Below are 25,186 nucleotides of genomic sequence, written 5' to 3'. Positions count from 1 at the left end.
AATTATCTGGTCCAGACTAGATTATTTACAGACCGCTGACAAGTAGCTGGAATATTCTGGGTGACGCGTAAAACTAAACTCGTTCACTCTCCAAAGTGCTAGAAGCAACACTTCGGACTTCCACATGATAACACTAACACGGTAACATAGCTGGAATACTGTATCGCAGCTAAACTCACTAAACCAATCACGCACTATATGCACAATTTGCTGGTACATGTCACGTTGTACTAGAATATGTGCTATAACGAGACCCAGAATAATTAACATGGCTGTAAAAAAACAACAACAAAAAAACAAAAACAAAACAAAACAACAACAACAACAAAAAACAACAACAACAAAAAACAAGAAAACAAACTGAATAAAAACAAACAAAAACAAAACAAACTAACAAGCGTGTAATATCAAATTTGGATATGTACCATTAAACACAGCAGGAGATGTTCGATAAAAGGTGTCACAACTAATTTGATGTTTCATATATTTAATGATATAGTTTAACAATATGAATGGCCATCTGGCTCACACATGCATTGGTCGTTGAAAGTCATATGAAGTATGCCAGATGATTGGCCAAAACGCCCTGGTGTGCATCAGGTTATTTATAATAGAAGGTCGGACTCATTTTCATTTATATCTCGTGAATCCTCTGTTATCGAGACAATCCCGGATTTAAAGAGGCATACACCTTCTCAAAAGTCCATAGTCAACGTGTTTCATCCCGTCCCATTCTTCATGCAGAGCAGTACCAAGTTCGTTGAGCATGTTCGGTGGTTGTTGATGATGGTAGGTCGTCCAAAATGTCCCATATTGTCCATGGGTGACAAATGTGGACCGCGCTGACCACTGGTGGTCATGCTCTTCTGTTGAAGGTACTCAGTATCAATACAAGCCCTGTGTGTACTGGAGTTGTCATCCCAAAACACAAAGCGACGTCCATGTTGGATGTGTTCCTCCAAGATGTTACTACGGTACAATTACCCCGTGACACGTCCGTGAGTAACATGTAAATGAGTTCTGCCGCTTACAATGATCGCACACCACACCAATACTTAGCCACCCCTACCACGATCGTCCTGTTTAACGTTAGTGGCATTGCTTGATTCGCCCCAAAACATAATGTTTACCGATCGACAATGAGCCGGCGTTACCGCTCTTCTTTTTCTTGACAGCAACGGACCCGTGAAGGTCTGAGGAAGAATAGGCCTTCAGCAACCCATGCTTGTCATGCAAGGCGACTATACTTGTTGTAAGAGGCGACTAACGGGATCGGGTGGTCAGGCTTTGTGACTTGGTTGACACATGTCATCGGTTCCCAAATATGCAGGTCGATGCTCATGTTGTTGATCACTGGATTGTCTGGTCCAGACTTGGTTATTTACAGACCGCCACCATATAGCTGGAATATTGCAAAGTGCGACGTAAAACTAAACTCACTCATTTACTCACTTGGCAGCAACGACCTTTTGCGTTTATGTGACCGTCCGCCTGTTGTAGACTAACACGTAGACATCACATACTTGTTCCATATGTCGGATATTATGAATCAAAATCGTAGTGCTCATTCCTAATTTAAGAGGCACTTTTGACTGTAATCTCCTAATTACAGACACATTTCATTTTTCAAATAAACATCACACAAGACAGCCAGTTTCAACAATAAACATCTCACCAAAACAAACATTATGACTTGTTATTAAGTTTCACAGCCACAAATAATATGATGTAGGTGTGACCTTCAAATCCTGCGATGCATGGATAAGTATATGCATGAAACCGCTTCATTTACCTCACATCCACTGGGGGCGACATATCTCACATACCTCGCCAGGTAGATGGAGCATGACTCTACCTTCCTATCGGCAGTTATCAGTACTTTCTCACCTCGGACTGTCAACATACATGTAGTGCATTAATGTCACCTGTCAGTGAGGATATGCTGATATATTAGGACTAAATTCAATAATTTTTTCACAAAATATACACATGGTGCTTGATAGAAATAAGGAGAATCGTTTCGTACCTGATAGTCTGTATACGGATTTCATTATTTGTGTTTTGTTATGTTTATTAATTATCACGAGTTAATCATCATCATTGTCATCATTAACTAATTGGTTCGTTAACTCCCCTGGTATCAATAAATTCATGCGTTAATGATGGGATTAAATTTGGTTGAAACTTGCGATACTTTAAGTGTAGCATATCCATTTGATGAATGTGTGTTTATTTTTACGCATTACTTAACCATATTCCAGCTATGGAACAGACAATCCACTGATCAACGATATGAGTATCCATCTACGCAGCTGCGATTCGATGACGTGATAGCCAACTCAGCGATCCTGGCAACCATATCTCATATCACGACAAGCATTTATTGTGATACATAAAGATATATGTAACCAATGCAATATATGTAACACGGGGGTCATCCGTGGTTCTAAAGGGTTCCGGCTGAACATAAAACTTACACCATGTATGCTTATATTGGTATCTTATACGAATAATCTCCAAATATCCTTCTACGAATACTGACACCTCAACCCAACCACAAAATGTAAAAAAGTTCAGATCAGAACATTGTTGACCTGTCTCCTGATTCGAAATATAACCATCGTTACACATTAACTGGTTTTGCGAGCGACTCTTCCATATCGTGCATTCAGTTTAACTTCTTTCATAACATATCGCCTTTCTTCCAGGTAGTCGAGGTTGACACAGATCGCAGAGTCTGGCTTACGACTCCTCTTCCACGCTATTTACCGCTCACCCCATGCATGCAGGACTGATGCGCACCCTGATGAAGACATGATACATGCCTTCCTGCACTGACCACTATATGTAGATGTCAGACATGACCTGTATGTCAAATGTGTTTTAGTGAGCCCTGCCATCTGTTTTTAGTGATGTACAGAAAAGTGGTTATATTCTTTCCTCAGTGATTTTATGAAGTGCCAAGACCTGCAAAGACACTTTAACTACCTTGCATATTTCTTATAGCCTAGTTCATTACCTTATCGTTTGAAAGCATCTTTATGGTATATTTCTGTTTTATATTTTGGTTTTGACAATGTATGTTTATTTCATTATATTATGTACTTTTATTGTACTTTGTGATAAGCCACATATTGCTATTTTATGTAAATATTTTATGCTATTTCGTTTCACATCGTCTCTCATAACGCATTTTTGTGCGACTCTTTGTACTTTTAACTAAGTTCTATGTTTGTATTATACATCAAGAGGTCTGACGTAAATAAAGAAAATCTGTCGGCAATGTTGGCCGTTTAGATCCGGGATTGTATGTATACCCTTTATCACTAGATAAAACTATGTGGTCGATGGTCATCTGCTATTGACCTCCCTCCATGCCAGCATGCATTTAACCAAGTCAGCAAATCTGTATTTCTGATTAAATTGTGTGTAAAATATATACCAGAGTTTGACACGCGCGTTACAATGAACAATGCATACACGACAGCTGGATCTGGATTGAAAGATGTGCCTCTATTGTTGAAATGAGATGAAAGATCTATCCGAGGTCGTTAAGGATACCAACTGTAAAATAGTCAGTGGTTAACTACAATAAAATAGGGCAAAGCATACAACCTTGTGGTAACCCTATATTTGATGGTTAAATGCACATTTCCACTACTGCAAACAATGTTTAGATTACACGGTTAAGTAAGCACATGGTCAGTGTGGCCAAAATCCATCTGACCAGGTTTGGGGATATGTAGATCATTCACTGACAGTCACAGTCACTGCCCTTCCTGGAGGTGGACAATTCAGTACAGACAACCTTGAAATACCCAGCTGATTTATGCAGGTATAACTGCAAATAGCCGTTTCTGGCAGTTTGGGTCACAGACAATGCGTGCTGCTACGACAGAATTATTCTGTATCTGCTTCTGTTGAAGTTTCCCTGCCTGCATAGCAACCCTATCAAACGCCGAGTGGCATGTTCGACAAAGTGCATGTGTTCCAAGCACTATAGTCTGCAGTGTGTTGACACTCTGGGATCAAAAGAAGGATCATAGTTATTAGTTTTGTTATGAATAGTTTACTTTCTGTAAGTCTCAATTCTCCATGGAAAGATGAATATGCATTGGGGTGGAGAGTGTGGGCTGGATTCAAAGACTGTTTAAACAGTATCTCAGTCATATCAAGCGTGACAGTTTTATATCGGGAAGAAAGCCCATTTGGATCTGGTAACTTGAATTAGCAACAAGAATGAGTTGGCTGGTGAGAAATGAAGGGCTATAGTCCGGGACCTCAGACATGTTAATGTAAACCTTACATCACAAAAGAAGCACATTGTGGCGGAACTTAATTTGTAGGTAGGGTACCCTGATTAAGAATGGTGTGTTTGTTGATTATAGAACAGTACAGTAATACAGAACTATTTACTGAAACTTGGCCAATCCAGTGTTTGATATCATGAGTAAAGGTCTACGTGGTTGGGCCACATAAACTGACACGAACCTGGCTACACAATTCATATCTGCCTCTCATCTGTGTGTGCGTGTATGTGTGTGTGTGTGTGTGTGTGTGTGTGCGTGTGCATGTTTTATGTTAGTCAAGGAGATTGACAACCTGTTACAATTGATTTTCACCTCTTACCAATAAATAATGCCCTGAAAATCAGAATGTATTTCTTGAAGGTGCACATTCTACATTTGATGAATGCAAAGAAAGTCAGGATATATATTCTTCAAGTTTATTCATAATTTAAACTGTATAACAAAAAATAACAGTCAATTTGAACAATCATATTTACAGTCAACATAAACAAGACCACCTTTGCTGCAACCAATGAAAAGGACTGAGAGAGCTGGAGGAAGAATATCAATAACTCCTGGTGTTGTTATGATGAATGCTATACAGGTTGAACAATGGGACAAAACCTTCCAGTGACTGGACATGGTTCTCATCATCACTGGGATTTGAACTCCTGGCTTGTAGTTACTGGGTACCAGATGTTCAAGTCTATACAGTAAGAGTGAGTGAGTGAGATTAGTTTTACACAGTTTTTAGCAATATCTCAGCAATACCACGGCAGGGGACACCAGAAATGGACTTCAAAGTAAGGAATCGAACCAGGGCCTTTGGCACGATAAGCGACCAGATGGAACCTGGAACACAGTCCTTGTCAAAGTCCACAGCACCGATAATCTGGAGTTGAGAATGTTATAAATAATGAATGTACAATGTGAAGTATTTACAGACATGCCTGATGAAATGAAAGTACTTTCTGCTTCAGTACTTTGTAGTAGTATGGTACTTCATTTACTGGAGAAAGTAAATAATATTTCATGCCATGCTTAGAAATGTCACAACTATATCACAGTGGTGAGAAAGAAGGAAAGTCTGGACCATACAAGCCCAGACACAGGATCAGTTCACCTCGCTGACAATCCATCCTTCTATGAGGAAACACATACAGTCACGTCAATCCTTTGCCAGATGTGACCACCCATGATATGTACAGATATGCCCAGTACAATGGTGGGATCCAGTGGGAGTAAGAAGGACTAAGTGTGAATCTGTTTCAGGAATGATTCCATATGAATACTGTGATTGGTGATACTAAGATATACTTGAAGAGGTGGATTTTGTATGGTGATTAAATCCTTTTTCAGGTACTGCTGCAGTGCCAGATTTTAACAAAACTGAAGCCATGGGTCTCGACATATCTAACAAAACCCCAATATGTAATAAGCTTTTTTTGAGAGTTGACAAAAGGTCTTCAAGAATCTGAATCATGATCATATATATCACACATCTCTTAGAAAAACATATTTTCAATGGTACCTTCTACGACCCCAACCTCAAGCTCAATATGTTTGGTCCCTAATTGATATAACTGGTCAAAATAATTTCCTAAACAAAAACTACTTTAAGCATATTGAAATGTCTGTATAACATGCAGTAACAAAAATGTTGATTAGAATATCATTAATTCTGTTAATTTCATGGATAAATACTAAAATCTCCCTTGACATTATTGCATACTGATACTAGTTGCCACAAAATTTTACCCAAACCCCATTATGTCTCTTCGAGCCATGTGTCAATAAATGTTTGCCATTCCATATATCTATACATTCAATATCCTGACTGTCCTTTGTGAAAGTACCATCCTTAAACCATGTCAACATTTGTTTAAATGGGGTCAGTACTAATCCCATCAAAATTCACACCGACATACACCATGTTTGACATGTAGAACTCCTGTCCGCAGATGTGTCCAGTAATGAAAGAGGCATGCTGATGTCATTGAAAGTCTGTCATACGGAATAACCTGTCTCCCACCCTATCTGCCCTAGGGTGGTGTAACAACCATGTACATTCTTCCCATAATTCTCGGGGCACATCCACAGCCGTTGATAATGACCTGAAGTCTCTGTCTCTGATGTGGGAGTGTATGAACGATAACATCCCCTTACAAAAGTTGTGCTTTGTGATGACAGGCGTGTAGAAGCTCCAGTCTTGGCATGAGCAGTACGTCCATAATCCTGACTGACAATGAGGTTCTATTGTGGAGAACATGATGCCCTTCCATGCTTCCAGGAAATAGGTAACACAAGATCACTGGACTTCAATAGGAATACATGTTTCCTAAACTGATGATAATACAGCCATTGAAAACGTCCATGCTCGTGGCAGCATTCTAGAGGTCAATTGATGCCTCATTTTCCAGACTTTGTGAACCATTTGTTCTGATGTTGTTGATGTCAAGACCAACTTCGTATAATCCACTTTATTGGTACACTTCAGGTGAATGGTTGACTTTATTCTGTGGACTGTATCATGACAGCAGATGTGCTATGATACATTTAAACTTAACATATTACAGTAAGCACCACTATTTCTTATTAACATGGACCTTGACAGGGTCAAACCGAAATATATTTTGCAAACTGTAGTCCGTTACATATATTTTGGACTTAGAACTTCTATTCTGAGGCATAAACACTTTAGAGACATATCAGATATGTTGCAAGATGAAACCATTTGACATGACGGGGAACACAGGTCTCATTGAACCTTCAGTAAATCATGTAGATCTACATTACAATAATCCACAAGGTTGGTTGAAGTATGTCGTACAGCCTCTGAACCTTCCAACATGGCTCTTTTGCACAAGCCCAAAATAATGCAAGTCTACATTATTCTCAGGTTCTGAATCAACCCTGTCATCTGGGCTCCATTAAATTTAGAGTTTATGTACTTACTACTTTCTGTCAAAATTACCTGTTTGAAGAAGCTTAGTGTTGGGTCTGTTTATAACTCTAGTTGGAGTGTATACTGGGATGCAGGGGACTCTTGAACACCAAGCAAAATTAAACTGATGATTCGTATCACTAAATGCCATCAACAAAAGTTATTGACACTGCATGTAGGAATAATACAAAAACAATGACCTGAGGATGATTCTTTCATATTGATGTAGTTATCAGTTATCAGTCTGCCAGATCACCAAAATTGTCCTGAAATATTTTGAGTGGTATATAACACATATGGAGCTGATACATAGCCAGATCCACAAGTGGACATAGTACTACAGCTATCGGAACACCTATATTTTAATACAGTCTTACCATAGCTTTAATGCTATGACTGTCTTTTGAAACAGGGTCAAGGGCACATAATCTGATAACAAGTATTCATGCAATAAGGGGATATAGTCATTCCTTCTTTGTTTTAATTTTTTTTTTGATTCATATGGAATAAAAAATCCCGGACAAAGAAATATTTTTTACTGTTTGGTGATTCTGAACATAACTGCTGGGTGAATAGTGAGTTACATAAAACATGCTGTGAATAGCCATGATCTAGTATGGGAGAATCCAAAATCACCTCTCTGGGATCTTCCAGTACTTCAACATTCTCCAGATAACATAATACTAACGCCCATCCGATCAGTTATGAGAATCACAGAATACTGAAGTTTTTCCTCACAGAAACAGGATCATAAGCTCCTGGACTCCTGACACCACCTGAATCATAAGCTCCTTGACTCCTGACACCACCTGAATAATTAGCTCCTGGACTCCTGTGTCACCACTAAAATCGTAAGCTCCAATGGTGTCATTTGTGGTTGCATCAACGAGAAGATCTCTTTCCTTTAAAGCACATTTGTCTGCGAGTATTCTGAGTAGATCAGCAGATCTCATTGTCGTAAATGTGATAGCACCATAGACTCTACCTTGCACAGTGTGACACTCCTTGAAAGGGTGAGACTCTGAAGAACATGGAGATGTTCAACAGTGTTACAACTGGTTCATGTACTAACTGTTGCATCAGATTAATGCCTCCCTCACAGATTCATCAAAATGATATTCTGTCATGTCCAAAGGCAGTAGGATTCCGACACTCTGATGCTAATAGCTTATTCTGCAACAGGCATGATTTTATTTTGAAGACTCAGTTCATCAAAGGTTTAGTGGATGATCATTCTGCCATTGTCATGATCCCCTCTGATTCCATCTCAGACTCTTCCATCTCCTCTTCCTGGCGCTGAATGTGTATGACTTCTGACATGACCTGGCTGGAGTCTACGACCTGTGACTCACTCACTGCTATCCGACCATCCACAACCTGGTCCTCCGTCAAGGTCAGATCCTCATCATCATCTGCAACAAAGAGGACAGCACTAAGCCAGTTGAATTACCATTTTTCATCAAGTTAAATTTTTCTACATTTTGGGGACAAACATGATAGCACATTACCATCAACAAGCGAAAAAAGTCCTGCATCAGGTCTAATACACAAACTGAGACTCTGAGAGTCATACGCTCCTTGATCATTATGAATTGGGCATGCTGATAAAAACAACGCAAGGAGTCCTAGGCTTTAATGCCTTATCCAAGGACCCTCAGTGCAATGTTGCTGAAGGCTACAAGAATATTTTGATTACCTTATCAACTTCTATACCGCAGCTTAAATTGAAACCAACATTTTTGTACAGTGTGAACTGTAGTAAGTCAGTGTCCAAGAACACCAATAATTTGGAAATCTTTGGACTGTGAAGTTCATGACTGACTAAAGATGGCTGCTTGTACAGTGCAGGAGGCAATATCACACCATTACCATCTTGCATACCATACTCATCATCTTGGAGATGTCAAAGATCCAACAGGCAGTCAAACTATGATATTTTTCCTAAGCACTTGTTGATAAATGATCATGCAGATCCACACATGTGGATGTGTTCAGAGTATTTCTCCACAGAAGCATCATCATGACAGACAGTTTAACTGGTCGTGGTTGTCGCAGAAGTTGATGAATGGGTACCTGTCATGAAAACAGCCATTGCACACGAGTGAATACTGAGTCTCAGCAGACTATTTAGGTTAGGCAATCTAGCAGTTGGGGCCCCTGAAGATCCGGGTTAAAACTGATCTTTAGCAACCCATGCTTGTCGTTTGAGGTGCATAGATCGATGCTCATGCAGTTGATCACTGGATAGTCTGATTCAGACTCGATCACTTACAAACTGCTGCATCTAGCTGGAATATTGCTAAAAAGCAGCATTAAACACGAAACACACAAACATCTAGCAGTCAGCAACAAGTTCTGCTGTCATCAAAGATGACAGGCAATATATCAAGACCATGCAATCCACTTTTCAGTCCATAAAAGCCCTGTGACCACCAAATCGTATCTAACTGACCTTGCAAAATAAAACATACCAAGGCCATGTTCTTCCCCTATAATACATCAGAGATCAGGCCCTAAAACTGTTGTCTTACACTGTGATCAATTCCAAACCATAGCAGCAATCCATGCTGGGTATTTTCCCTTTACAGCATCTAATGACCCCTTCCTCCCCTGCATCCCTAGAGGTGAGGTTTCCCTGTTAATCATTCTGCTCCTAACTTCACACAAGGTGAAGCCTTATAACTGTTAACTATTTGAAAAATCTGACATAAACAAAACTACAGCATTGGAGATGTATTTGTGGTCACTGAGACATTTAAAATCCTGTGGTGTTGGAAGGAATAAAACATTTACCTAAAACATTGTTTGATGAAGCAGGATAGTATACAAAGAACACGGAGGACCCCTGGTCCAAGTATGCCATTAACACACATTGTCACCATACATTATCAAACACTAAACTCCTCAATGATACAGAGACACCATCAAGTCCAATATTAATTGAGGATTTACGTCTCAGGGACACCCTTAATAGCCCTTACTATTACTCGTGTCTTCTCATGATCATATAACTGTCTAATCAAAATGGTGGAAATTCTTAAAGACCTCTGTTGAGAGTGCACACGATATACAAACTTGGTGTTGACAGATGAGGCACTGTCGATGAAGCAAGTCGTCTTTGTACAGTACACAGTGAATCTCTTTCTTCAAGATACCTATACAGTGTCGTGGGAAAGTTTACCTCCATTCACTCAAGTAAAGTATTAAAGAAGTCTTTCTCTAAGAGGAGCATTAAGCTATACAGTATTATGTGAGATATGGCCATGTCATGGCCTGTGTTAAGTGATTTGGTGCATGGGATTTACGCCTTTTGTCTCAGAGACTTGAAAAATGTTTTATGTAGGTATCAAATGAATGGAGTCTGAAAAATGAAAATTGCTTAATCATCAAAAACACATTTGGGTAGTTGCTGTTATTATTCGATATAGTTGTCTCCCATGTCATGAATATCATCAGCATTCACATCTGCTTTGTAACGATCATCATCAATAACAGTCTGAATCATCAGCTGAATGACATCATCAACAATATCTCGTCTATGTCATCATAGTCATCATTACCAACATTATCTTCTTATCCTACAGTTGTACTACTATGTTTGTTTCTGAGATATGGACTTCATGATGTGCAGTAGCAGGTGACCCTTACTGACAGAGTCACATATGCTGTGATGCAACACACATCGTCATCCTTGTATTGCATGTATTACTGACAGAGCCACACATGCTGTGATGCAATACACATCGTCATCCTTGTATCACAATGTATTACTGACAGAGCCACACATGCTGTGATGCAATACACATCATCACACATGCTGTGATGCAATACACATCATCATCCTTGTATCACAATGTATTACTGACAGAGCCACACATGCTGTGATGCAATACACATCATCACACATGCTGTGATGCAATACACATTGTCATCCTTGTATTGCATGTACTACTGACAGAGCCACACATGCTGTGATGCAATACACATCATCACACATGCTGTGATGCAATACACATCATCATCCTTGTATCACAATGTATTACTGACAGAGCCACACATGCTGTGATGCAATACACATCATCACACATGCTGTGATGCAATACACATCGTCATCCTTGTATCACAATGTATTACTGACAGAGCCACACATGCTGTGATGCAATACACATCGTCATCTTTGTATTGCATGTAATACTGACAGAGCCACACATGCTGTGATGCAATATACATTGTCATCCTTGTGTCACAATGTATTACTGACAGAGCCACATATGCTGTGATGCAATACACATCGTCATCTTTGTATTGCATGTAATACTGACAGAGCCACACAGGTTGTGATGCAATAACATCGTCATCCTTGTATCACAATGTATTACTGACAGAGCCACATGAACTATGCATAATGATCCTTGTATCACAATGCATTACTGACACACATGTGTTGCAATACACATTGTGATACAAGGATCACGATGCATCACGGACACAGAAACATGTTGTGATGCAATATATGCTGCAATACAAGGTTTGTGATACAAGGTTTGCGATGCAATAGTGACATATTTACTTTTCACACGCAGTTTCATCTTTCATAACAATACTGAAAACAGTGTGAGATATTTTGTATTTTTAATCCTGAGTGTCACTAATAAACATTATTCAGAAAATATTTCATCCAGTACAAATTTAACAAAGCGGAATATTCTGAAATCTAAAGATAACATGTACAGGTTATTCAGGCTACAAAGGGCATAGAATCTCCTCGGAATTCACTGTAGGCCTACAGGAGTTTACTAAAGCATGCAAGATAATGTCCCAGATATAAGTATAGGGTGTGTGGCTTAGTCATAGTCATCAACATTGCTATCCTGGGAAAGTCCACCAGTGTCCTTGGTAGATATAGGAAGTAAGGGAGGGGCCTGATACTGCATACATCCCTGTCCCCCTTCTCCTCCAACACTCGTTTCAGGTAACATGCCCTATGTCAACACAGGTTGACATCATTCCTATTTATTAACAGTAAGTTTGATAGTTTATTAATTCAGGGAACACCAGTTAAGTGATTAATGTTTCAGGTTACCGGAAATGTAGGCATTTCTTAAGGGCCTCCTAAGCCAAGCATTATTTTGTGGGAAGGGTCTAACAAGTCAATCAGTCTGTGGGGGTAGAGGCCTGATCTTACAGTCAGTCTCTCTGGGTGAGTAAATGATATCTCACTCAGTCTGGGGGTGGGTGGGGTGTGGTGGGGTGGCCTGAAATTACAGTCAGTCTGTAGGGGTGAGGGTATGATATAACAGTCAGTGGGGGTGTGTGGGTGTGTGTGTGTGTGTGGGTGGGTGGGTGTGGATTGATAATTCAAATAGTCTGTAGGGTGAGGGCCTCATATCTCTCAGTCTGTAGGGGTGAGGGGTTGATATGTCAGACAGTGTTGGGGGTAAGGGCCTGATATTTCACTCAGTATGTTGGGTAACGACCTGATGTGGCAGTCAGTCTGGAAGAGAGGGGTGGGGGTGGGGGTGGAAGGTGGGTGGTGAGGGTGAGGGCCTGATAAGTTTGTTAAGTCGGGTGGGTGAGGACCTGATACATCAGCGGGGTGAGGCTGGAATGCTGAAGACAAAGGGACAGGATGTGGTGAATGGGGATGATCAGCTAACCCCATAACCCTCCTATCCTGTGACACAAATTGACCAGCAAGCAGACCTCACCAGGAATAAGGGCAATCAAGGGTGAATGCAGCAGGGTATTTGTGCTGTAGGGAGGTGATTAGTCTTCCTGCTACAGTCCACCTTACAATATGTTTTCAACTTTCCCACAGGTATTAGTGTTATGAGGGGAATTACAAACCACTGGAGATTTTTTGTAACAGCTAACGTGACACTTCTATCTTGATAAAGAATCTACAGCTTGTATAGTACTGGAGCAACTAGAGTCTGTTGTATGGACCCTCCAGTGTTGAGTAACTATATGGAGAATACTGTGGACAGAATACACTGTTTACTTGGGTAGCACAGATACTGGAAATCCTGCCTGCAACAGAAGGATGAACATTTGGAGACGAACTTGTAGTCTCGTAATTGACATCTGTACAGTAACCATGGTGGATCAACTTCCATGACATCAGTAACATAAAGGTCTTCTGTCGTATTTCAACATAAGGGTGAGGAGGAGTAGCCTAGAGGTTAAAGCGTTCACTTGTCATGCCAAAGGCTCAGGTTCAATTCCCAACATTGGTAACAATGTGTTGCTAAATGTGGCATAAAACCATACTCACTCAATCAGTGACTCGCTCACCATAATGAGTCCTTAAACCTAACTAGTATCTCTTAGTATTAGGGTTTCTACAACAACCAGTCTTGAACACTGGAAAATAACTTGCAATCACTAAGAATTTCAAATTTTCAGTCTAAAGGATGTAATTCATCAGAGTACTGAACATCAATTTTCAGCATTGAGTCACAATATTCTCAGACAGTCATAAATTTGTGTAAAGGGCTGCTAAGTACATATGCCCTGTCCCCGTAGTACTTGGCATTTGAAACATAAAAATTGTCCTATAATATGGCATCGCCTAAGCTGAGCTTATAGTTTAATTATGTCACATAAGATTTTTGAGACATCAACAAAGATGCTATCATAATAACATTGCCATCAGTAAGACCACTTCACAGGCTGAACAAATGTCACTGTAGGCATAAATGAGATCACAAACATCAAGCATAATCCTATATACAACAGTTCAATCTCAGTAGGAAATACACACATGCTTCTCCATTGATAAAAGTTTTTCACATACACCCGACAATATGTCCCATTCATACTTCCCGTATGTAAACAGAGAGCCCTTGATTTAGCCGTAAGACTGTCCGCATAAAGAGATTCAATTATATTCTCACAACAACCACTTCATGTACCTTCAGTCTATAATATCCCCATGAAACAGAGCAAATGACATGTCTTCATGTTCTTATTGATAGTTCAGCCTCTATATCTCCCCAATCCCAGTCACAAGGCTGTCTAAGGCTAATAGATTACCGATCTCCATATCTTAAACAGCTTCAACTGCTTTTAACACTGTGGTTTATGAAATCATATACAACAATCAGAAAACACACACTTTAACTACTTGTTATACATATGCAAGTTGATGGTAGACATTTGATGTAGAAAATTACCCCATTATTCTTTGCCTTTCAATAAACCTTTACAGGGTTCGAGTTTTAGCCAAGAGGTCAAAAATGGTGAAGGGTAAAAGTGAGAATTTCTTAATACTTTAATGAAAAAATAAGCCACTTATATGAAACATTATCCAAGGATGTATTTACTGGGAGTGACCAGCGATGGTCCAAAATGAAGGTTTTGCGACTAAATGTAATAATAATCACAGTCAACAGCGATAAAGACGTATAATGATCCATCCCTGTGACAGAGTTGAGACTGAATGTAAACAAACTTTGATCCTCTGTCCGGTAAAGCTACCTGCTATCCTGGAATTTCAATTACATGACAACATGTCTATAATGTGTCAGGGAAACAGTATTTATATTAGCCGGTGGTCAGTGGCTGAATACTGGTGAGTCTAGAGTAGAGAATTGGGTAGATTAGCTCCTCATCCTGGTCTCAAGTAGCCAGCATCAGACGAGAATCTGTGGGACTTTAGTGGGCGTGTCACCCAAGAAGGAGAAGAGCTAGCAAGGCTGTATTCACAGTCCGCTGAACAGGAATTTAAATGTCAGCATTTTTGCGTTAAATCTGTGAAACATAAACAGAGTAATGTTGAACAAAGGACCCTCTCCCTGGAGGTTGTTGGGTGCACTGCTGGTAGTCTGCACAAAGAGCAGCCCTCTATCAGTGGTAAAAAACATTCATACTCTCAACTACTGAATATGTGTCATGTTGTCTTTTTTGTGAAGATACATATTTGACAACTATGATAAGGTTTCTGCTGGGATCACTAAACTGTGTCTTACAAGGACTTTGATCGATGTATCATCATTCAGAAATGCTGTGGTTATCATATTACTAACTTTTTTATGTCTAAATTAGGTTTTGGATCTTTTAGGAAAATTCATAAAAAGAGTGCTGTAGTCTGTAGATCACCTGTATATGAAGTTAACAGCATATTTCCTTCAGAAACACTGAGTTAAAGTATTTTCAAACATTGAACATATATTTCAGATTGTTGAGGGGCAGTGGGGTAGCCTAATGGCTGAAGTGCTTGCTTATCATGCTGAAGGCCTGGATTCGATTCTCCACATGGGCACAATGTGAGAAGCCCATTCTGGTATCCCCTACTGTGATACAGCTGGAGTATTGCTAAAAGCTGCGTTAAACCATATTCTCTAAATCAGAATGTTGATGAAATGCACAACAGTTAGATTTTCTTTGCTGTAAGTAGTAATAGCATTTCAAATGGCAAACAACTGTTTCAGTTTTAAACACAAAATACATGGCGGCCATATTCAAAATTGGATTTGAACCTCTTGAATAAATTCAGCTGTCATCATGTGAGGATGAGGACTTTTGTTTCATGAGTAAAGTCGTCGTAGGTCTAATGGTGAAAATATCATTTCTCATCAAATGAGTCAACTAATGCCTAAAGACAATTCTGTTTCTTCAAATGGGAATTTTAATTCTTGGCTGTTAAAATCTTAGTAATTTCGTTATCAGAGACACCAAATGGAGCATTAAAAGTAAAGACACTTGTTAGTACTATTTCTGACATGATGAAACTACATAATGGCTGTTACTTTTAACTGATGTTCAGGGATGGCCAGTAATATTGATCAATCTAATGATTATGTATTGATAAATATCAAAGTAAAGACACTTGTTAGTACTATTTCTGACATGATGAAACTACATAATGGCTGTTACTTTTAACTGATGTTCAGGGATGGCCAGTAATATTGATCAATCTAATGATTATGTATTGATAAATATCAAAGTAAAGACACTTGTTAGTACTATTTCTGACATGATGAAACTACATAATGGCTGTTACTTTTAACTGATGTTCAGGGATGGCCAGTAATATTGATCAATCTAATGATTATGTATTGATAAATATCAATCAGTTAATGATACTAACCAGGATTGACAGGATGCCCATTCCTTCGTCTTATACACATAAAAATTATTAACAATGGATGCAACAATATTCAATAGTGAGTCCAGAAGGATGCTGAAAAAGTAAACTTTTTGAACTAGCAACAAAATGTTATCACCAAGTCTGCTACTACCTGGGTTATTAATTTACTGTAACAATGTGATAATCATGATCCACAACACAATAAAAATAACTGAATTATAATAACAGTATACAATTCACATCATAGTATTAATCATTTTATTTAAGAATGTTTGAACTCCAACTTTGTAGTCCAGGCACCCTGAAATTAGGAGTATAAATTAGGGGGACAGTCAAATACAGGATTAAATGTAATCCCTGAATATCAGAGAAAAAACTTTGAGCAAAATTGCCAAGGAAAGTTCTAGAAGAATGAATATATTTCACCGCACTAATGAGTGAAGAAATGTTTATGCATGGATCACTAACAAAACTGCCTCCTGAACATAATTTAGAAACAGCCCATGAATAGAAACAGAAGTGTGTGTTAAATTTTATTTTCTCAAAAGTTTATGTCAGATATTTCTGATGACCCTATCTTTATATCGATAATAACTATCGTTTTTTCCCATCAATGATATTTCTAATTATCAATTTTTTTCAGCCAGCCCTACTAATGTTAAGGTTAGTCAAGTTTTGGTCAATATCTCAAGTGACAACCACAGATGCAGTTGGACTCAATGTGTGGACAACATCTACAACTGTTTCTGGTTTCCAACAACCACTTTAAGTTCAGTTCAGTCTGCATCGCCAATGTGTAAACAACAGAGCGTGTCCACGGCAACCATAATATGAATAAGAAATGTGTCATTTTATCATCAATTGCTTATTTATTTTTACCACAATCTGTTAAGGTGATTATCATGCACCATCATTGTTTGCTGATATTTGTTTGTGAAGTGGACAAGTACTGTGAAAAACATGAACAACGAAAGCATTTAGACACCAAACCAAAGAGGGTATTCTAAAGGAGGGATGAAAGAAGTCTGTCTACTGCAGAAGATCTCAAGTTGGTTATTATGAACACTTTATCTAAGCAGATGACAATAACTCTTAACATCATTTTCAAGAGATTTCAGGGGTATTTCATAGGCTGAACTTACAAGAATGAACAGATCTTAACATAACTTGGGCTTCAGAATGAGTGAGTAAGCGAGTGAGTGAGTGACTATGGTTTTATGCCGCTTTTAGCAATGTCATGGCCAGAGACACCAGAAACGGTCTTCACACAGTATACCCAGGTCTTCAGTGTGACCAGTAGACACTTGAATCATTAGCCTACCCCACTGCCTCCTTGGGCTTCAGGGATCAGCAATACTTACAGACTGCAACTTATCAACAGAGAACAATGGAAGTAACAATTACATCTGAGTGAGTGAGTGAGTGAGTGAGTGAGTGAGTGAGTGAGTGAGTGTGTGAGTGAGTGAGTGAGTGGGTAGGTATGAGAGGTTATGACTTGTTTCCTTTGTGTGGACCTATGGACATAGTTCCTATTTCAGTGACCCAGTCCTGGGGTATGGATGGTATACTAGACAAGACAGCATGTATCTGGAGAGCATCCTTTCAAAGTGATCATCATCCACTCAAACAAAGCAACAATCAGTCTCAAGTGACCCAGATAGTCCATCATTCCAACCACAACGATAAGGGAAAACCGATAATATCAAAGGAATATGATTCTGTTTCACTAATCCTTTCATCCTCATATTTGTTACACGGGTGATTCACGGGATACAGCAACATCTTTATTTCCAATGTTTCACTGAGTACATCAATTCACATAGAACAATCTTTACTGAAACATAACTGTGACAGCTTCCTGACCCGAGATTAATCTCAGTCCACTCCAGTCTGGGAAAGAGGTCACCTCATCAGACCCAGAATCCCTAAAGGGACTTACTATCCTGAAGTTAGAAACCAAATATGTCCAGATATGCAAGAAGTGACCGAACAGCTTCCAGGTTGATTACACTGAAAAACACTGACACAAAACCCAAACTGAAGTTCTAACTTTCCACAATCATACTTCATTAACATCAACGATTCAAAAAGATTACAAATCAAAGATATCAATCAATACAAGTGCTCTTCAATAAATAGGACTTCTACATGAATGACACCTGAACGGCTGTGGACTTGCCTTGAGGGGCAGGGTTCGAGGAGGGAGTTGGTGTATGAGACGGCAGTAGTGAAGGGTAGGCTAAATCGTTAACAGACAAAACACTAACACAAATCTTTGTAACCATGTGGGCAGAGCCATTCACACTACTCCTGTGTTCGTACAAAGTGTGTGTATATCTACCTTGATATGCAACCACTTCACTCCTTCAGAGGCCAAATAGTTCTGTTGGATAGGTAATTGAATGACATTCAGTGTGGAAATGTACATCTGGAGGCTTGTTTTGGACGTGAATGAGCCTATTCTGTCCCAGTTAGCCCAACACAAGATCTTTGCTGTAGAACCTCAGAGCTAAAAATGTCTTTGTTTCGGCCAGTTGTCAGCCCTATCATGAACATTGTTAGTCAGTAGATAGCTGAGTCAGCTGTTTGGAAAAGTCTTCCCATCTCAATGGAACTGCCAAACGATCATTTCTGTTGCCCTGGAGGAGTATCTGTGTGACAAAATATTTCACACATAATCAGTCCTTCCAATATGGCCACAATTCATGATGCACATGCTTGTTAGAATTACCATCGAGGTGGGGTGGCCTAATGGTAAAAATATCTGCTCGTCGTGCTGAAGACTCTGGTTCGATTCCCCATTGGGGGAGGAGACTATGACATTTGTAGGCTTGAGGGGTTCAATTCTGTCCCAGTCAATCAATAGCATGAAAATAAATTTTTCTAGAAGATGTATCTGCCAAGGTGATACTGCTGGGCCATTTTGTTACATATATGTGACACCTGACCTTGACGATGGCCAGTTAGGAAAATCTTGACCTCATTCCATCACACAGGGTCAGGTAACCCTTCAGATGGCTGCACACACTGGTCAGCTGACTGCCCACTGCTATTGTCCAGTAACAACATGGGCCCTCACAGACAAAACACTTCACCTCAGGTGATTTTATCAAACGGCTATAAATCAAGCATATTTTATCATGGCTCAATTGATCAACATCTAGACTGCTCTACTCCAGCATAAATCATATTTTGTTATCACAGATAACACCCCGACTATTTGGTCATGCAGAAGTTTGTCAATCATTAAAATATGAGAAGCAAGTAGAGGAAGTTAACTAGAAAATGAATCTTTTACATATCAAAGCACAGACTTCCCTGAGTCAGGAAGCAGTAATAGTCTATACAGGATGATCACAGTCAGACGTCCATCACCTGTCATCTGGACATTCCTGGACAACACCAAGACCCTCTGACCTAAAGCCTCATCAATCCACTGTTCATCTCACACAAAGTTCAAAACCCCTCTAGAACACATTGAGGACTTTCTGATATACAGGGACTTTCTGATATACAGGTAAAGTACAATGGTGTTCAGACATGCACAAACTTTTGACACAGTATATCACTGGAATCTTCATCTATGATCTTGAGAAATGTAATTTCACCCTGTGATCTCCTGATACATAATCTAGGTGTACATAAAGATTTCCCAATCAATACGATCAGCTGATACATATAATGTTTCAAAACCATGAAAGGAATCCTCCAACTTCAAAGGAAACATCTATAATCCTCCAAAATATCACAAATTTTCAATATATGGAATGGACCCTCTACCATCTACAACATAACGTAAATGGAAAAAGGAATGTTTAGAGATATCACATGCAGAAAGAACTGAATGTAAAGAAGTTTTTCAAACACAAGAAACCTTTTCATATCAGAGATCCAATGACACCTTGATATAAATTTCAGTTATCATTCAATCATCTCCTCATGTGTGATCAATGTTGATGCTCAATGTATACTTATGTTTGATTTTCTTAAATTATTTCTACTCTTTAAAAGCAATAGTGTGATAGCCTAGTGGTTAAAGCGTTCGCCTGTCATGCTGAAGACCTGTACATGTGTTTGATTCCCCACATAGTTGCAATGAGTGAAGCCCACTACCAGTGTCCCTTGCGAGATATTGCAGGAATATTGCTAAAAGTGGTGTAAAATTAAACTCACTCACTCACTTTAAATGCAAGGATTCCTTCCAGTGGGAACATGCAAAATATGAAACTATCACTAAAAATACTGGGAACTGGCTTGGCATGTCAACCTGTTATTTCCAAGATGGTACATGGGAAACATGGGACAGTGCTTTGTGACACCTCCGAGTGGTCACTTGGAAGAGGTGCAGCTGGCACAAGAAGGACTTGGCTTTGCTATGGTCAAAGGGAGGTAACCTACAGATGACTCATCACCTCAAGGTCACTCAGACCCTCGGATGGCTCTCTTCCACCTTATGACTTGACTTTCATTATAACATAAAGAATCTGTTTTTTAGGCACTGGAAGAAAAAACGCATACAAACCTTATCCAAACGGCCAAATGCCAACAGAACTCTTTTTGCATGAATTTTCTTTTGCCTGTTGTGTGACAATATCAGGATGACGATGTGTTGTTCTAAGTTGGACAAGAGTTTGGGAAAGTCAATTGTTTTCTAAGGCTATAACTGTTAAATACTAACATAGAGCTTGTTGCTGAATTGAAACTAATTAAGAAAAGGTTTTCATCTTTTTTCATCTTCATGAAAGATGAAGGTGCCAAGAAATATGTGTCCTGATACTGAAGAAATCTTGACTTTCACATGTTGTATTTACATGAGATTTTTGTTAACATTTCTGTGCCAGACCCTGATAGACAGACTTGTTCAGTCTTCACCAAGGAGGATTATGATGCCGTTTTTTTCAGTAGGAAAGATCACAAACATAAACAAATGAAAATCGAAATGGCTCATAAAAATACATACAATCACCCTATTAGCTTCGTGCTTTTTCAATCCCTATAGAGAGTAATTCTAAAGCACAGGTGATGTTTAGTGTAGAGAAACTCAGTATACCTTCAGGAATCATTTGCAAAGCGTTTTCTTGATCACTGCAATGCACATCCTGCATGTTTAATTGTCAATTTTAGTAGAGATGAACAGATTTTTTTATGTGTGCTGTTTGGTAAATACTACCTGCACTGTTGTCGCTTTAGCATTAGGGAAAATGAGAATTGATATCCTTTCTGATCAAATAACTTCCTAATCTGCGAGTGAATGAGCTTTTATGTCTTAATATTTCTGGGAACACAAGAAACCTTGCTTCATACATTGTAGCCAAGTAGCGAACCAATCCTGGATCTTCAACATGATGAACTAATGCTTCAACCACATAGACACCACCTATGATGGAAAAGAAGCAATCGTGGTATCTTTTGTCCCAACAAAGTTTGTCCCAGCTAATAAATGAGTTACATGCAGCACAACAGCTCTGTAATAAAACCCTAGCAGACACAGCATCCAAACATTCATCACATTAGCTGACCACCGTGGGATTCTCTCAGTTCATTAAACTTGTCCATACATGGCATCACCCCAAGGCCGACACCATGACCTTTAGCAGAATGATTATCCTGCAATAGCTAGAATGACACATATGAAAATTATGTGTGAAAACTATGACAAATATCATAGCCTACGAAGTGGTCGTGAGTTACTGTGTGATTACACTGTCAGTGGAAGGGTCCCATAGTCTATTGTCTGCCCTTCACGCTGACTGGGCAATGACACAGAGGAGAAGCTGGTTCCATTTGTAGACAATCGTTGCATGGGAGTGATGTGTTGGTGATTATTTTCTATTTGCTTATTGATTTCTGGTTATCAGATCAGGTTTTGTATTTTGACATGTGAAATTGGTGGTTGACTGGACAGACATGGGCAGCGTATTACCCATTGTGGTGGTTATTGATACTTGTTCTTGTAGGGTAGTGACACTATTCACATGGTTGTCATTTTTTATTGTTCATTTATATTTATTATCTTGCTCAGCAGGAGTGGTGAGAATCTGTGAACAGTCTGTGACAAAGGTTTTGAAGTGTGATACTTGGTATCATTTTCAGTATATAATTTTTTTGACAGAGATACACTTTACTTGACACAGACTTTCGTATAGTGTCTGTGTAAGCTATAACAAACTAGTGATTGATGCTATGAGCACTGTTTCTTGCCATCAGGGCATGATCTGTCATGTCAGCACACCTTATGACTGTGTGTGTAGGTGTGTCTATGTGTGTGACTGCAAGTGAATGAGAGGATGAGAGAGTGAGTGAGTAGGCGAGTGTGAAAATAAGGGAGTTGGTTGGCGGGTGAGGGAGGGAGTGAGAAGATCATTAAGTTGGTGAATGAGTGAGTGAAAGGACGAGAGAGTTGATGAGTGAGAGAGTGAGTGAGTGAGTGAGTACGAGTGAGTAGCATGGTGGGTGGGTGAGTGACTAGGTCTTCATATGTGTGGAACTGCAAGTAAGTGAGTGAGAAAATGAGCAAACTGGTGGGCAAGTGAGTGGACTAGTGTGTGTATGTGAGTAATTGCAAGAGTCTGAGTGAAACTGAACATAACTGTCTCAGGGACTATCTGTCTGAAAACATTTCTCACACAGTTCTTCACTTACTCCGTAAGACCTCTCCACAATAACACATCTTTCATCTATAAACAGATTGGGAAAGTGACCCTGCAGAGATCACTGTACAACATGGACATTCAATAGTAGGGCCGTCACAGAGACCTTTACAACAAGGCCAAAACAAATGACCAGTTATTAAAGGATTCTACTCCATAACAATCATGTGATTTCCAAGCAAACAGCTTCCATAAGTGATGACCTGAGGAATGTAAAGGACAAGCATTTGGCTTGAGAAAGATATTTACCTACATTTGGAGAGAGTCATCATTTTCTTACCCACACAAATAAACCCTATAATAAGTACTCTTAGCAGAGAGTGTTGAGAAGGGGTCTCTGACGACCCGCTGTACCAAGAGGGCTCCAAAGTGGGGTAATGACAGGGTGGACACCAGGATCAGCACTCGCCACAACAGAAGTCTTTGTGGGGGTGTACTGAGGTGGGAAATGAGGCAGTGAGGGTCTGCCGTGGTCCCCCTAGGTCCCCTGGGATCATATTCACCTCACCTACATCCCAGCCTTATCAGGTAATCATACCCAGATTTGTGGGTGCAGGGTTTATCTGAAGTCTTTCGGATAGGAGAATATGGCTTAAGCAAATTATGTCCTGTTAGATTCCTGGCTGGAATGCTTGTGTTTACTGTCGAGGAAGTGATGCATGTTGGGAGATTACTTATACCGAAATACACAACTTCTGACAGTGATAGGATACTCATCCCATCTCAACTTACTCTCACATGAAGAAATGTCCCTGTGTATGAACTCATTAAACTGCCACCAGTCCTAAAATCAGTTGTGACAGAGTTAATAAATTGTAATTTGATTTGAGAGGGAAACTATGAGTTTGTACAAGTTTTCCAGTCTGGACCATAATGTGATTGGCAGTCTCTAATCCTCGGTATTATAACCTCCATTTCATATCCAGGTGTCAACATGACCAACATGAAGACAGCACCAATCTAGCAGGAACTTGCTGCATGGTTTGTCACTCACTCACTCTGACATTGCCCATAATAGATAAGCAGAACATTGACCTTCGTCAGTCAGACATTTGAGAATCCTACATACTTCACTTCCCACAATTTAGACTCTGGCACTTTTGCAGCCAGATGCAGTTCAACCACTTCCTGCACAACATCACTGTTCATCAACACCAGACAGAAGTGAGATCCTCCAAAAGATGCACCCTTTTCAACATTTTTGACAAATTTTCATTCAAGATCTGACATCTATCAGAGAGTGCTAATACTTCTTCATCTCAAGTTACAAACTGTTCAAAAAATGGTCTCAAAACTGGAACCACTCTTTTAAGCGATGCCTCAAAGCAACCTGAAAACTGAAGGAAAACCATGTTCTTTGGAAAACTAACTTCTTTATAGCACTCATTGCAATAAAGAAGTTGACTATACATAGAACTTTGCTACCCTTCATTTTTAAAACTTCTAAAATAATAATATGAAATAATAATAACAAAATAATCTTTGAATTTCTAAAATAATCAATCAAAACACAATCTAAACACTACTGAATTTTATAAGATTTTTCCAAAAGTGTTCTTTATGTTTGTCTTAGGATTAAAATCTCTTTATTTAAGTGGGCCTTGGACTCTGGATTTTGACTCAGTGCCTACAAAGACTATCCTTCTGAGGAAATACGGTGTATGTTAAATTCATGGTTCAACAACCTCACTATCAGCTTGAACCAACATAGCCTACTTAGACAAAACGCTTGATACTTCACTAAACACGATCAGGGTATTGTTACATCGCTGAGTATCACAAGCACTTGTCACCATTAAACAACCACTGCTAACTATTGTTGGAGGCCATATATGAATGTGGCTACTCAGTCAGTGCATGGACTCAGCTTCGATGACCACTCCAATTGTCAAATTTCAATAAGTAGGTCTACAACAAACATGTCATGGCAGCTATAGCTCAGAGACTTATATTAATGTGGCTACCACTTAAACACGAAACAGAAATAATATATTAATCATGAACGAATGAATGAATAGATGAATGGATGACTGAATAATGAATTGATGAATGGACGGATGATTGAATGAATGAATACTGTTTTATATCCATCAGCAATTTTCTTGGATTGATGCTTAAAATTAATAGAAATAACAGTTTTATCAAGAATCATGGAAATAGAGTGAGTGAGTGAATTTATTTTTAAGCCATTTATTGCAATATTCCAGCAATA

At 39.2% G+C, this 25,186-nt stretch overlaps 1 protein-coding gene across 1 annotated transcript in view; it reads right to left on the bottom strand.

Annotated features, from left to right (window-relative positions):
* Positions 1-7,707: 7,707 nt before the first annotated feature.
* The window catches only part of LOC137286904 (uncharacterized), an 89,321-nt gene continuing 71,842 nt past the window's right edge, over positions 7,708-25,186 (bottom strand). The window contains exon 17 of the mRNA XM_067818926.1: positions 7,708-8,645. Coding sequence (XP_067675027.1) covers positions 8,464-8,645 — 182 coding nt within the window. The 3' untranslated portion in view covers positions 7,708-8,463. The remainder of the gene's footprint in view (positions 8,646-25,186) is intronic.

This window comes from Haliotis asinina, chromosome 6 (genome assembly GCF_037392515.1).
Source record: "Haliotis asinina isolate JCU_RB_2024 chromosome 6, JCU_Hal_asi_v2, whole genome shotgun sequence".
Classification (NCBI taxonomy): Eukaryota; Metazoa; Mollusca; class Gastropoda; order Lepetellida; family Haliotidae; genus Haliotis; species Haliotis asinina.
Note: the sequence above shows the minus strand (reverse complement) of the source record. Positions and strands in the feature narration are given on the sequence as shown.